Source organism: Bufo bufo, chromosome 3 (genome assembly GCF_905171765.1).
Source record: "Bufo bufo chromosome 3, aBufBuf1.1, whole genome shotgun sequence".
NCBI classification, from domain to species: Eukaryota; Metazoa; Chordata; class Amphibia; order Anura; family Bufonidae; genus Bufo; species Bufo bufo.
The window spans coordinates 397,349,756-397,364,077 of NC_053391.1; the positions used below are offsets into that span (position 1 = coordinate 397,349,756).

Sequence of the window (14,322 nt, forward strand, 5' to 3'; positions counted from 1 at the left end):
GAAAATACAGGATGCCTCAAGGACATGGCAAAGATCACCACAGAAAGTTTAGCAGAGGCCATCTTGGGAAGATGCTGAAATAGAGGTAGAGAGAAATGGGGTTGCTAAGGGCTGAATACTGAATTAACTGAAAAATAAAGCTTCCTGAATATCTTCCCTTCAGCATCACATATGTTAGGAATTTCATTTTTGGTAGTGAAATAGCAGTTTATTTATTTTAAGCACTTATTAAGCACTACTATATTGGCATCCAACTGTCCCCAATGGGGCTCACAATCTAAGGTCCCTATCAGTATGTCTTTGGAGTGTGGGAGGAAACCGGAGTACCTGGAGGAAACCCACACAAACACAGGGAGATCATACAAACTCCATGCAGATTTTGCCCTTGGTCTGATACGAACCTAGGACCCTAGCGCTGCTAGGCACCAGTGCTAACCACTGAGCCACCGTGCAGTTACACTTTAATTTGTTGCAGCTTTGCTGTGGAATTCACCCTATGTATTAGAGGTTGTCCCATGAGTAATGTAAAAATAAAAATCAGATATCATATAGTACAAGACAATTGCTTTCTAAGGGCTCGTTCACATGACCGTTCCTTTTTTGCGGTCCGCAAATTGTGGATCCACAAAAAATGGAAGCCGCCCATGTGCCTTCCGCAATTTGCGGAACGGAACAGGAGGCCCATTAAAGAAATGCCTATTCTTGTCCACAAAACGGACAAGAATAGGACAGGACTCATAATTTTTGCGGGGCAACGGAACGGATGTGGACAGCACAGAGTGCTGTCCGCATCTTTTGCTGACTCATTGAAATGAATAGTTCCGTATACAGACTGTGTATGCGGAACGCAGAAAACGGCCCGTATACGGAACGCAAAATAAGTTTGTGGACCAGCCATGTCCCCCACATGGATCCAGAGATCTCCCTATTTATCTGCTAGATCAGGCATCCTCAAACTGCAGCCCTCCAGCTGTTGCAAAACTACAACTCCCAGCATGCCTACAGGTATCAGCCTACAGCAGGGCATTGTGGGAGTTCTAGTTTTACAACAGCTGGAGGGCCGCATTTTGAGGATGCCTGTGCTAGATTTGTATCAACCTGACAGCTCAAGGGAATTCTGCTGCAGCGCAGGAGGCGTGTCCATGCTCTCCCGATCACAGCGCAGGAGGCGTGTCCATGCTCTCCCGATCACAGCGCAGGAGGCGTGTCCATGCTCTCCCGATCACAGCGCAGGAGGCGTGTCCATGCTCTCCCGATCACAGCGCAGGAGGCGTGTCCATGCTCTCCCGATCACAGCGCAGGAGGCGTGTCCATGCTCTCCCGATCACAGCGCAGGAGGCGTGTCCATGCTCTCCCGATCACAGCGCAGGAGGCGTGTCCATGCTCTCCCGATCACAGCGCAGGAGGCGTGTCCATGCTCTCCCGATCACAGCGCAGGAGGCGTGTCCATGCTCTCCCGATCACAGCGCAGGAGGCGTGTCCATGCTCTCCCGATCACAGCGCAGGAGGCGTGTCCATGCTCTCCCGATCACAGCGCAGGAGGCGTGTCCATGCTCTCCCGATCACAGCGCAGGAGGCGTGTCCATGCTCTCCCGATCACAGCGCAGGAGGCGTGTCCATGCTCTCCCGATCACAGCGCAGGAGGCGTGTCCATGCTCTCCCGATCACAGCGCAGGAGGCGTGTCCATGCTCTCCCGATCACAGCGCAGGAGGCGTGTCCATGCTCTCCCGATCACAGCGCAGGAGGCGTGTCCATGCTCTCCCGATCACAGCGCAGGAGGCGTGTCCATGCTCTCCCGATCACAGCGCAGGAGGCGTGTCCATGCTCTCCCGATCACAGCGCAGGAGGCGTGTCCATGCTCTCCCGATCACAGCGCAGGAGGCGTGTCCATGCTCTCCCGATCACAGCGCAGGAGGCGTGTCCATGCTCTCCCGATCACAGCGCAGGAGGCGTGTCCATGCTCTCCCGATCACAGCGCAGGAGGCGTGTCCATGCTCTCCCGATCACAGCGCAGGAGGCGTGTCCATGCTCTCCCGATCACAGCGCAGGAGGCGTGTCCATGCTCTCCCGATCACAGCGCAGGAGGCGTGTCCATGCTCTCCCGATCACAGCGCAGGAGGCGTGTCCATGCTCTCCCGATCACAGCGCAGGAGGCGTGTCCATGCTCTCCCGATCACAGCGCAGGAGGCGTGTCCATGCTCTCCCTATCACAGCGCAGGAGGCGTGTCCATGCTCTCCCTATCACAGCGCAGGAGGCGTGTCCATGCTCTCCCTATCACAGCGCAGGAGGCAGTTGAAATATGAAACTGAGCATGTGCGGCCTTCTCAGTGAACCCGACAAGGAAATACATTTTTTTTTTATAAATCAGCAGATGTCTGTTTTCTTGAGTAACTCAGTGGTTATACAACATTTTTAATTACATGCAATTGCTAAAGTATTCAGATCCAGGTGCTGGTTTGAAAACTGTGGAATATTTTTCATTGGACAACCCCTTTTAAGGGTGGCATATGCAATGAAAAGTACAACTGCAAAAGAAGGGAGTCAGTCAGCACATCCCAATGTGCAGGTGCATGCTGCCATGGCTAGAAACACACAGAAAAAAAGACAATGCAGCAGCACTCGGCAAACACAAATAAAGTAAAATAATGCCATAATTATAGAAAACATTCTGGTGCGAATGCTACGCTTAATTTGCATATTTTAGATTCTTGGCAAATACATTTTGTACAAAATTATTTGGGCCAGTCTGCCAAACGTCAAGGCAATCTCTATAAGACGGAAACTTAACACTAAATACTACCTGTTATGTGCCATAATTGCCACCATAATATTCCGGGAGTGCAGGTTCAAAGTTCAGAATCAAATATATTAGTAAGTACCATATAATCATCTTATAAACACAATGGGCAACGGTAACCAGAAAGTGGCCAACCCCTTTAACAATCGACATGCTGCAGATTTGGAAATGTACACTGCCTTTCAGTTGGAGCAGAATATTATTAGAATTACATGTGCTTTGCTGGCACTGTACTATGCAGTGGATTTTCTGATATCAAATCTGCTTTATACACAACGCGTGGATATGAGTGTTTGCCTTGATGATGCAGAATAACAATGTTGTTCAAGCTTCAATTTAACATTTTTTGATCCATTCTTTCATTTATGGTTTCTATTTGCTATTTAGTCATCAAGAATTGAAATGTCATGGTTAAGTATAATATTGCATTAGAATATGGATCTTCATGTGCATTACACAATTCACTTTGTCACACATCAAGAGTAGAGTAAAGGATCATATTTTGCAGTATTAAGGAACTAAAAATTGTCTAGATTGACTTGTTTGCCTTGATCTTGATTGACTTCGCCACCATAATCTGTCATTTAGACTCACCATTTATTTTTTGCAAGAGGATCCTGTAACAGAGTTTTCTATTCTACTTGTTTTGGATTCCATTTTACTGCTCCCGTGGTAAATAATTAGAGGGGTTGTCCAGATGATAGTTGTTTAGGCTCAGAATTATACAATAAAGGGATATGCTCCTCACTATTCCTCTGCTGCTCTAGTTTCAACGCTTACCATGCCTTTGCATGAATCTGCTTTCTGGCGTCTCTTGACGCACAAGAAATGGCTGCTCATCCAGTCACTGGATAAGGTGGGTCACTGCTGCAGCCACTGAGTGCGTTAAGAGAGACCTGGAGGCAGAGACCATCTGGTGGAATCTGGTGTTGGAACTGGGGTGATGGGGGATTAGCATAGGGAATTATCGGATCGACTATCCATTAAAATCTGGTGTGCACGAAATATAACTTTCACCACGATAGAGAGGTTTATGGAAAGAAAACCAAGTCGAGCTCTGTAAAATAAATGCAGCACCTAAAATTTGCTCAACCTGTTGGTTATTGTGTCAGTGTGTTTGCTAGAGGATAAATGTGTTGGCACACTTAAAGGGGACCTTTCACGTCTCCAGACTTGTCTGTTGTATCTACTTGCAGTCCACATGTAATAACAATTCTGGAGCATCCAATGTTTTGACTCTACGCTTTTTGACACTACATTGTGCCATTCCATGAAGTTGAATGAGTGGGTTGAAGACGATTCATTTTTTTAAAAAAATAGGTGACAACGCGTTTCGGAGCTGACACGCTCCCTTTTCAAGTTTGTATGATGCCCTCTGCACCAGGGGGCACGGTTCAAATGAAACGCATTGTCGCCTATATTTCAATAAAAGGAATAGTCTTCAATCCACTGAGGTTGTGTTTTTCCGCTAGGAAGTATCGAAATTTGTGGACTCAATTTGTCCACATCTCTCCATTGTCTACTATATCACTCCTCCGGAGGACTGGCAACTCCACAATCGAGGACTGAATGATACCGGCAACACCGACTACCTGCCTATACGAGTGTTGTGCCTGCATACGCATAACACGGAAAGGTGAGCTTAACTATTTTTATTTTTCACCAATCGATCAAAAAAACGTACTACACTATGAGCGCCTCTCCCTTTCTTGCAACATATGATCGAATTTGAATGGTATACGTATAGTTGAGTGTTACAAGTTCAGGTGATTGGACAGAGTCAGACCCACCCACAACTGATAACACCCAGCAGTACCTTTGTAAATTTCTAGCAGGAATCATACTGGAATGGCACAACATAGTCCTAAGAATACATGCTCCAGAATGTGAAGATCTAAAGTAAGAAATTTAAGTTGAAAGAATACTTGTCAAAGATACTGGACGAAATAATAATTGCGACAGAAATACCAATTTTTTTTTCCCCATAACTAAACAGGATTTGTAAAGGGCAGAGTGGATGTTAATAATATGGAAGGTTGACTTGAGCTCAGAACACTCAGGCTACTTTCACACTAGCGTTTAAGTTTTCCGGTATTGAGATCCGTCATACGGGCTCAATACCAGGGGAAAAAAGCTTCAGTTTTGTCCTCATTCATTGTCAATGGGGACAAAACTGAACGGAATGCTCCAAAATGCATTCCGTTCCGTTCTCATACCGGAGAGCAAACCGCAGCATGTTGTAGTTTGCTTTCCGTCCTGTGACACGGAGCAAGACTGATCCGTCATGTCCCCCATTGACTTTCAGTGGAGCTCATGACAGATCCATCTTGGCAATGTTAAAGATAATACAACCGGATCCGTTCATAATGGATGCAGACGGTTGTATTATCAGTAATGGAGGCGTTTTTGCTGAACCCTACCAGATCCAGTAAAAACGCTAGTGTGAAAGTAGCCTTAGAGTAAAATCTTGGCCACTGTGGATGCAGAAAAGACCTTCAATAATGTCATCTGGTCTTGGCTATTTGCAGTAATAGACAGAATAGCTGTAAGGGCAAGAGTCTGTTTCACTTCATCTGTGTATAAGAGACTTGGGGCATAGATCTGGAAGTCCAATATAATATTGCTTATGTGACATTCTTTTTGACAGGGGTGTCCTTTGTCAGCCTTGTTGCTCAATCTCGCTATTAAACACTTGGCAAATTTTGTGAGAGACTCTATGGAGTTAGAGTAATAGAATAGGTAACAGGAATAGGAGTTGAAGATCAGTCTTTCTTGTGGATTACTGTATGGTAATTATTGTGATAACTCTCTAATAAAAAGATTTTGAAAGTAATGACAGAATTTGGATTGTTTTAAGGGCTTAAGATTATAAGGGGAAGTGTGAAATGGTTTTCTGAACTTGGAAGATATGTGGAAAGGATACATCACTCGGGATTGGCAGTGGACACATTGGTTTATTTGGAGATATGGTTTGTCTAGGAATATGGGTCCAGTGCTTCAGACTAAAATACCTATACTGAAAAATATAGGAGCCAAATCAAATTATTAGTCGCCAAATTTAAAATGCATACAATTATATAGTCCCTGACAAAAGTCTTGTCGCTCCTCTATTTTGTAGAAACTCCTAACCTGACTTTTAATTAACCAATTGGTGTTAGAAATAGCTCATATGAAAAGCTAAAGCCCTCCCAAATGATGTTTAATTCACTGAAATAAATTAGTTTCACTGAAAAAAGATTTATAATTTAATCAAGACAGAAAGGTCCAATTTTGGCGAGACAAAAGTTTTGTTGCCTATACAGAAATTGAACAACTTTACTGCAAATCCAAAAATGTCAGCAAATTTAGTGGTGCTGTGAGATCCAAATTTAATATCTTGTATGACTTCCATGAGCTTGAAGGACAGCATCCATGCGGTTTGGCAAGGATTTATACAATTTATTGATGAAGTAATCGGGAATAGCAAAGAAAACAGTCTTGCATGCCTCCCAGAGTTCATCAATCTTCTTTGATTTCGTCTTCCATGCTTCCTCTTTCATCCTACACCACATATGCTCAATGATGTTCATGTCTGGTGACTGGGCTGGCCAATCCTGGAGCATCTTGATCTTCGCCTTAAGGAACTTTGATGTGGAGATGGAAGTATGCGATGGAGCACCATCCTGCTGCAGAATTTGGCCTTTTTTATGGTTGGGAATATAAGAGGTAGCTAAGATTTCTTGGTATTTTAGACTATTGATGTTGCCTTCCACCCTGCAGATCCCTCGCACACCCCCATACTGGATGTAACCCCAGACCATGATTTTGCCTCCACCAAACTTCACTGTTTTCTGGGTAAATCTCAGCTCCATGTGGGTTCCAGTAGGTCTCCTGCAAGATTTGCGGCGACTGTGGTGTAATTCAACAGGAAATTCATCAGAAAAATCCACCTTCTGCCACTTTTCCAGCGTCCATCCTTCTAGTAGGCTGTGGGCCTTGGCAAATGCCACACGGTTTTTCAATTGTCTTTTGTTTAGTGCTGGCTTATAGGCACTGATTCGTCGACCATGGAGGCCATTTCGAGACAGAATCCTACAAACTGTTCTGGTTGACACAGGGACTTCAGGTGACCAGGTCTTGTGGAGCTCTGCTGCAATGGAAAATGGGCTGGCCTTGGATTTTCGAGCCAACAAACGGTCCTCTCGAGCAGTTGTCTTGCGGGGTCGGCCTGACCTGGCCTTGTCCAAAATGTCTCCAGTCTCTTCAAATCTTTTTTTTATTCTCTGAACTTGACGCTGCGACACATTGAAGGTGTCTGCCACATCAGCAGTGGATCTGGTTTTCAGCCTCTTGATAATCAACACTTTAGTCTCCGGGTGAATCTTAGGCATGTTTGCAGAGGTCTAGTTGCAGTTGATGTGAAGGTCTAGTGTACTGGGGTTCTTTTTATACACACCTGAGACCTAATTGATCCATTATTAGTCACAGGTGAAGCTCATATGACAAGGCGACAACACTTATGTCTTGGCAAAAGTTGACTCAATGGGCTAAATTTACCAAGCTGTGAATATTAGAATACTTTTTGTCTGTTTTGTTTTACACTGAAACATTATTACAAAAGCTGTTGGGATTAAAATGACCCATTTCTTGTAACCAAATCTTGATTAGAAATATATTTTAGCGGCACTTCAGGTCAATTTGTACACAAGCGACAAGACTTGTCAGGGACTGTAATTAAAAAAAGACTCTGAGGAGATGAGACGCAGATCACAGTAGTGAGCCAGCTCTGTTTACAGCATACTGCCTGCTAGCACTACGAAACATACAGGAGAATACAGCACCACACACAGTGGATATAAGAAGTCTACACACCCCTGTTTAAAATGTCAGATTTCTGTGATGTAAAAAAATGAGACAAAGATAAATCATTTCAGAACTTTTTCCACCTTTTAATGTGACCTATAATCTGTACCACTCAATTGAAAAACAAACTGAAATCTTTTAGGTAGAGGGAAGAAAAAATATATAACAAAAATATGGTTGCATAAGTGTGCACACCCTTAAACTAATCCTTTTGTTAAAGCACCTTTTGATTTTATTACAGCACTCAGCCTTTTTGGGTATGAGTATCAGCATGGCACATTTTGACTTGGCAAGATTTGCCCACTCTTCTTTGCAAAAACACTCCAAATCTGTCAGATTGCGAGGGCATCTCCTGTGCACAGCCCTCTTCAGATCACCCCACAGATTTTCAATCGGATTCAGGTCTGGGCTCTGGCTGGGCCATTCCAAAACTTTAATCTTCTTCTGGTGAACCATTCCTTTGTTGATTTGGATGTATGCTTTGGGTCGTTGTCATGCTGAAAGATGCTTTCTAGCAGAAGCCTGAAGGTTTTGTGCCAATATTGACTGGTATTTGGAACTGTTCATAATTCCCTCTAGCTTAACTAAGGCCCCAGTTCCAGCTGAAGAAAAACCGCCCCAAAGCATGATGCTGCCACCACCATGCTTCACTGTGGGTATGGTGTTCTTTTGGTGATGTGCAGTGTTGTTTTTGCACCAAACATATCTTTTGGAATTATGGCCAAAAGGTTCAACCTTTTTTGGTTTTATCAGACCATAACACCTTTTCCCACATGCTTTTGGGAGACTTCAGATGTGTTTCCAAAATGTAGTCTGGCTTGGATGTTTTTCTTCGTAAGAAAAGGCTTTCGTCTTGCCACTCTACCCCATAGCCCAGACATATGAAGAATACGGGAGATTGTTGTCACATGTACCACACAGCCAGTACTTGCCAGATATTCCTGCAGCTCCTTTTAATGTTGCTGTAGGCCTCTTGGTAGCCTTCCAGACCAGTTCTCTTCTCTTCTTTTCATCAATTTTGGAGGGACGTCCAGTTCTTGGTAATGTCACTGTTGTGCCATATAGAAACATAGAATGTGTCGGCAGATAAGAACCATTTGGCCCATCTAGTCTGCCCAATATATTGAATACTATGAATAGCCCCTGGCCCTATCTTATATGAAGGATGGCCTTATGCCTATCTCATGCATGCTTAAACTCCTTCACTGTATTTGCAGCTACCACTTCTGCAGGAAGGCTATTCCATGCATCCACTACTCTCTCAGTAAAGTAATACTTCCTGATATTACTTTTAAACCTTTGCCCCTCTAATTTAAAACTATGTCCTCTTGTAGCAGTTTTTCTTCTTTTAAATATTCTCTCCTCTTTTACCTTGTTGATTCCCTTTGTGTTTAAAAGTTTCTATCATATCCCCTCTGTCTCGTCTTTCTTCCAAGCTATACATGTTAAGGTCCTTTTAATCTTTCCTGGTAAGTTTTATCCTGCAATCCATGTACCAGTTTAGTAGCTCTTCTCTGAACTCTCTCCAAAGTATCAATATCCTTCTGGAGATATGGTCTCCAGTACTGAGCACAATACTCCAAATGAGGTCTCACTAGTGCTCTGTAGAGCGGCATGAGCACCTCCCTCTTTCTACTGGTAATGCCTCTCCCTATACACCCAAGCATTCTGCTAGCATTTCCTGCGGCTCTATGACATTGTCTGCCTACCTTTTAAGTCTTCTGAAATAATGACCCCTAAATCACTTTCCTCAGATACTGAGGTTAGGACTGTATCACTGATTTTATATTCTGCTCTTGGGTTTTTACGCCCCAGGTGCATTATTTTGCACTTATCCACATTAAATTTTAGTTGCCAGATTTTTGACCATTCCTCTAGTTTTCCTAAGTCCTTTTCCATTTGGTGTATTCCTCCAGGAACATCAACCCTGTTACAAATCTTTGTGTCATCAGCAAAAAGACACATCTTACCATCGAGGCCTTCTACAATTTCGCTGATAAAGATATTAAACAATATGGGTCCCAGAACAGTTCCCAGAGGTACCCCACTGGTAACAAGACCTTGGTCTGAATATACTCCATTGACTAAAACCCTCTGTTGCCTGTCCCTCAGCCACTGCCTTATCCATTCAACAATATGGGAGTCCAAGCCCAAAGACTGCAATTTATTGATAAGCCTTCTGTGTGGGACAGTATCGAAAGCCTTACTGAAGTCTAGATAAGCGATGTCTACTGCACCTCCGCCATCTATTGTTTGTATTTTCTCCACTTAATGATGACTGTCTTCACTGTGTTCCATGGTATATCTAATGCCTTGGAAATTCTTTTGTACCATTCTCCTGACTGATACCTTTTAACAATGAGATCCCTCTGATGCTTTGGAAGCTCTCTGTGGACCATGGCTTTTGCTGTAGGATGCAACTAAGACCAAGTAGAGCAGCTGAACTTTATTTGGGGTTAATCAGAGGCACTTTAAATGATGGCAGGTGTATGCTGACAACTATTTAACATGATTTTGAATGTGATTGCTTAATTCTGAACACAGCTACATACCCAGTTATAAGAGGGTGTGCACATTATTTTAGTTTTTTTGTTTTCTTCCCTCCACCTAAAAGATTTCAGTTTTTTTCCAATTGAGTGGTACAGTTTATAGGTCACATTAAAGGTGGAAAATGTTCTGAAATGATTTATCTTGACACTTTTTAACAGGGGTGTGTAGACTCCTCCATTTGACCCAGACCTCCATGACATTTATTCGGCAGCGTCTTGTCTCTGCAGAGTTTGTTACACAGACATGTTAGAGTTCTCAATTTTCTCAACCTCCCCACCTTGTCAACACAACCTCCCCATCCTGGTGTCCCAACATTTGCAAATTCTAAGTCGCATTGGCAACCATTTTGGTTGCTATCTGGAACACTGGGGTCTGATATATTACTTTGACTATGTAAAGTAATACAAAAATAAAGGAAGAACTGGCAAGATGGAGGGAACTGCTTATTTTTACTCAGATAGGGCACTTCTGTTTATGACTGTTAGCTTTTCCAGGCCTCCTGTGCCCCTTTAGTCACTGTCATTTATGCTTTCTTCCTCTAATGCTCCAGCATAATTAGGGGGTTTTCAGAAATTTTTATATTGATGTACTATACTCGGGATAGATCTTCAATATCAGACCACTGGGGGTCCAGCACCGCCTGACAAGCTGTTTGAGGAGGCCATGTCTGTGCTCGATATTGCAACTCTGTCCCTTTGAAAATGAATCTGAAATGAATAGAATCTGAAAGCCTGTCATTTGTCATTAAATATAAGAACACATTTTTTTGTTTTAAGTTTTCTCTTCCTCTTCCTGCAGGAGTACCTGGTGTGAAGGCTGATCGGTTTGAGGAAGGCATGGCCATTAAGCACTGTGCCTTGTCTTTAGTGGGAGAACCAATTATGTATCCTGAGATCAACAGATTTCTAAAATTACTTCATCACAAGGAAATCTCTAGTTTTCTGGTTACAAATGCTCAATTCCCAGAAGAAATAAGGTACTGAGCTATTCAGCCAGTGGATTTACATGAGGTCTCTGCTGTGCAATATTGGATTCTGGAATGGGGATGTTTCTTCAGGGTTCTGGTCTCTTTTCAATGAACCACCCTGTTCCTAAATTCTCTACAAAGAACTGTGGGTTAGATCTCTTTAATCAGCCGATATCTGGGGAGGATTAATAATCTGAAATGCTTTCATTGTGATACTATATGCTGGTGCACTACATGTAAGCCCTTTTTTTCTATGTCCACTTTTAACATGTAAAATTTGCCAGCTACATCACAACTGCTGAAATGACTTGCACATCCTGCTTTTCAATGACTTTTAGGCTACTTTCACACTAGTGTTTCTATTTTGCGGTATTGAGATACGTCATAGGATCTCAATACCGGAGAAAAACTCTTCAGTTTTTTCCCCATTCATTGTCAATAGGGTCAAAACGTAACCGAACAGAATGCTCCAAAAAGCGTTCAGTTTGGTTGCGTTCCGATACCGGAGAGCAAACCGCAGCAAGCTGCAGTTTTCTTTCCGTCATGGGATGCGGAGCAAAACGGATCCGGCATGACCCACAATGCAAGTCAATAGTGATGGATCCGTTTACTCTGACACAATAGAAAACTGATCCGTCCCCCATTGACTTTCAATGGAGTTCATGACGGATCCGTCTTGGCTATTTTAAAGATAATACAACCAGATCCCTTCCAGATCAGGCAAAAACGCAAGAGTGAAAGTTGCCTAATACTGACTTGGGCTACTTTCACACTTGCGTTCAGAGTGGATCCGTCTGCTGTCTGCACAGACGGATCCGCTCAGAACGGATCCGTCTGCATTATAGCTTAGAAAAAAATTCTAAGTGTGAAAGTAGTTCAGACGGATCCGTCCAGACTTTACATTGAAAGTCAATGGGGGCGGATCTGTTTGAAAATTGAGCCATATTGTGTCATCTTCAAACGGATCCGTCCCCATTGACTTACATTGTAAGTCTGGACGGATCAGTTTGCCTCCGCACGGCCAGGCGGACACCCGAACGCTGCAAGCAGTGTTCAGGTGTCCGCTTGCTGAGCGGAGCGGAGGCTGAACGCTGGCAGACTGAGGCATTCTGAGCAGATCCGCATCCTCTCAGAATGCATTAGGGCAGTACGGATGCGTTCGGGGCCGCTTGTGAGCCCCTTCAAATGGAGCTCACAAGCGGAGCCCCGAAACGCTAGTGTGAAAGTAGCCTTAGAAAAAGGCTTGCTTTATTTAGGGTATTTCTTCTCATAATTCCATTTAATAAAACATCCCTTAAATTTGTAGATCAAAGTTCAACAACAAAATATTCAATCATTTGAAGAATGCCTTTCATTACTCCGCAGATTCCTGTGAGCTGCAGAGATGAGTTTCAGACAAATTGGTGTCCATTTTTCCTCGATTAAATGTTGCATTCCTTATTACGGTTATGCTGACGGTGTAAAGTAAATCCGTTTGTGTATAGTGTGGCCATTAGGAAACACGATGAATACAGAAATTGCATTATGCTCTCCTTCCACCTTGCAGACTTTGTATCAAGGTCTTCTTGATCTGAGCAAGGGGATGTTTTTCATTTTTTTTATTGGTGAAGTATGTGTGTTATGAAGTAGACTGCGTTTTAGTAAATGCATGGCTTTGTAATTCAAGGTATCTATTAAACATATCTACAAAGCAGTAATTTCCTGAACGGATGAGATCTTGGCTATGTATGTATGAATGCAGTTTAAGATATTTAATCCTTACAATGGGTTATTGAATTCCTAGTAATCTTGATTATTTCACTATTTTGTAACTCAGGTCTCTGGAGCCAGTCACACAGTTATATGTGAGTGTGGATGCGAGTACTAAGGACAGCCTTAAGAAAATTGATCGCCCACTCTTTAAGGATTTTTGGCAAAGGTTTCTTGACAGCTTGACGGCTTTGGCAGATAAGGTAAAATATGGGATTTTATTAACAGGGTCCTACTTGACACAAATGTACCGTAAGTAGCTGTTTTCTTGCTCGTCTTGGCATCTGTGTATGTAACCTTAGTTATATGGCTGTATTTTAAAGCAAAAGCTAAATAGACCAGATGTTCAGATCACACTCTCCTGTCAATCTGTCTGGTATTAGATTTTTCGTAAAAAGAAATGTGTTCTCGTCCTGCACACGTTAATTGGCTTTATCATCGATAACTATTGGTAATTATGTGCGTCAATAATATCATATTGAGTAGGTTATAGTTGAGTTAGAAAAAGGGCATATTTAGCGGTCATAAATATTTTTTATTCTCTTTTTATTCTGTTGTGTTGTAGCACAGTATAAAGTAAAATAGAAATCATGTTCATTTTGTTATCCCCCCTCAAGTCCGGTTCTCCTCCTGTTTGGACAGTGCTGTTATCAGACCCGGCACTGCCTTGCTCCTCTATCCTTCCAGGCCTGGGCTTGCCGTCAGCTGCTCTGTTTGGAAGTGGGTGGTTGATTTGGGCTGGAAGTTATGTGAATGATTTGCCAGCTGCCTGCAACAAAGATCCAGCTGGGTTTTACCAGTTGGCGGTGTGTCCCTGTACTGTTTGCCACTGGCAACACTTATTGGATAGTGGCAGACTGCAGGGGCACCCCTAATGGACTGCTGTCCATTCATTACCATCTGGTAGGAATAATGTAGGAAAGGATCAACATAGTGATAGGAATATATGCTCAAGAATTCTTAAGAGGACTGCAAGTAGTTAATAAAACAGACATGTCAGCGGAGGTGACCGGACCTCATTTGACCCATGCTTGTGTTAAAAGGTTGGACTCAAAGGTGTCCGATACCAGGACACATGCTCCCTATATGAGCGCTCTAACTTTCAGTGCAGACAGTCTTTCTTCACAACCATCCTGTTATATCTCAACCCTATTCTGTATTGTACCCTGATCCTGTAATCATATGTAACACTAATCCTTTCCCCCGCTCCTTCTCTTGTGAGTAATGGCTAGGCTAGGTGGGTTGTCTGTCTGCATTAGCAAGGTGCTTCAGTCAACTACTTTGTTGTACATGTGAATTATTGGCCTGTTTTTACAGTTCACTTTGTCGCTTACAAATTCCCTCTCCCACCCGTCCCTGGTGTGTACACACACACATTACAGGTGGCCATACACATACACCAAGAGTGGACTGGG

General features: G+C 43.1%; 1 protein-coding gene across 1 annotated transcript in view; it reads left to right on the forward strand.

The window, feature by feature from the left end:
* Positions 1–14,322, forward strand: part of LOC120995543 (S-adenosyl-L-methionine-dependent tRNA 4-demethylwyosine synthase TYW1-like) — a 244,696-nt gene that overhangs the window by 112,787 nt on the left and 117,587 nt on the right. Inside the window, exons 12-13 of the mRNA XM_040424815.1 lie at positions 10,990–11,167; positions 12,975–13,110. Coding sequence (XP_040280749.1) covers positions 10,990–11,167; positions 12,975–13,110 — 314 coding nt within the window. The remainder of the gene's footprint in view (positions 1–10,989; positions 11,168–12,974; positions 13,111–14,322) is intronic.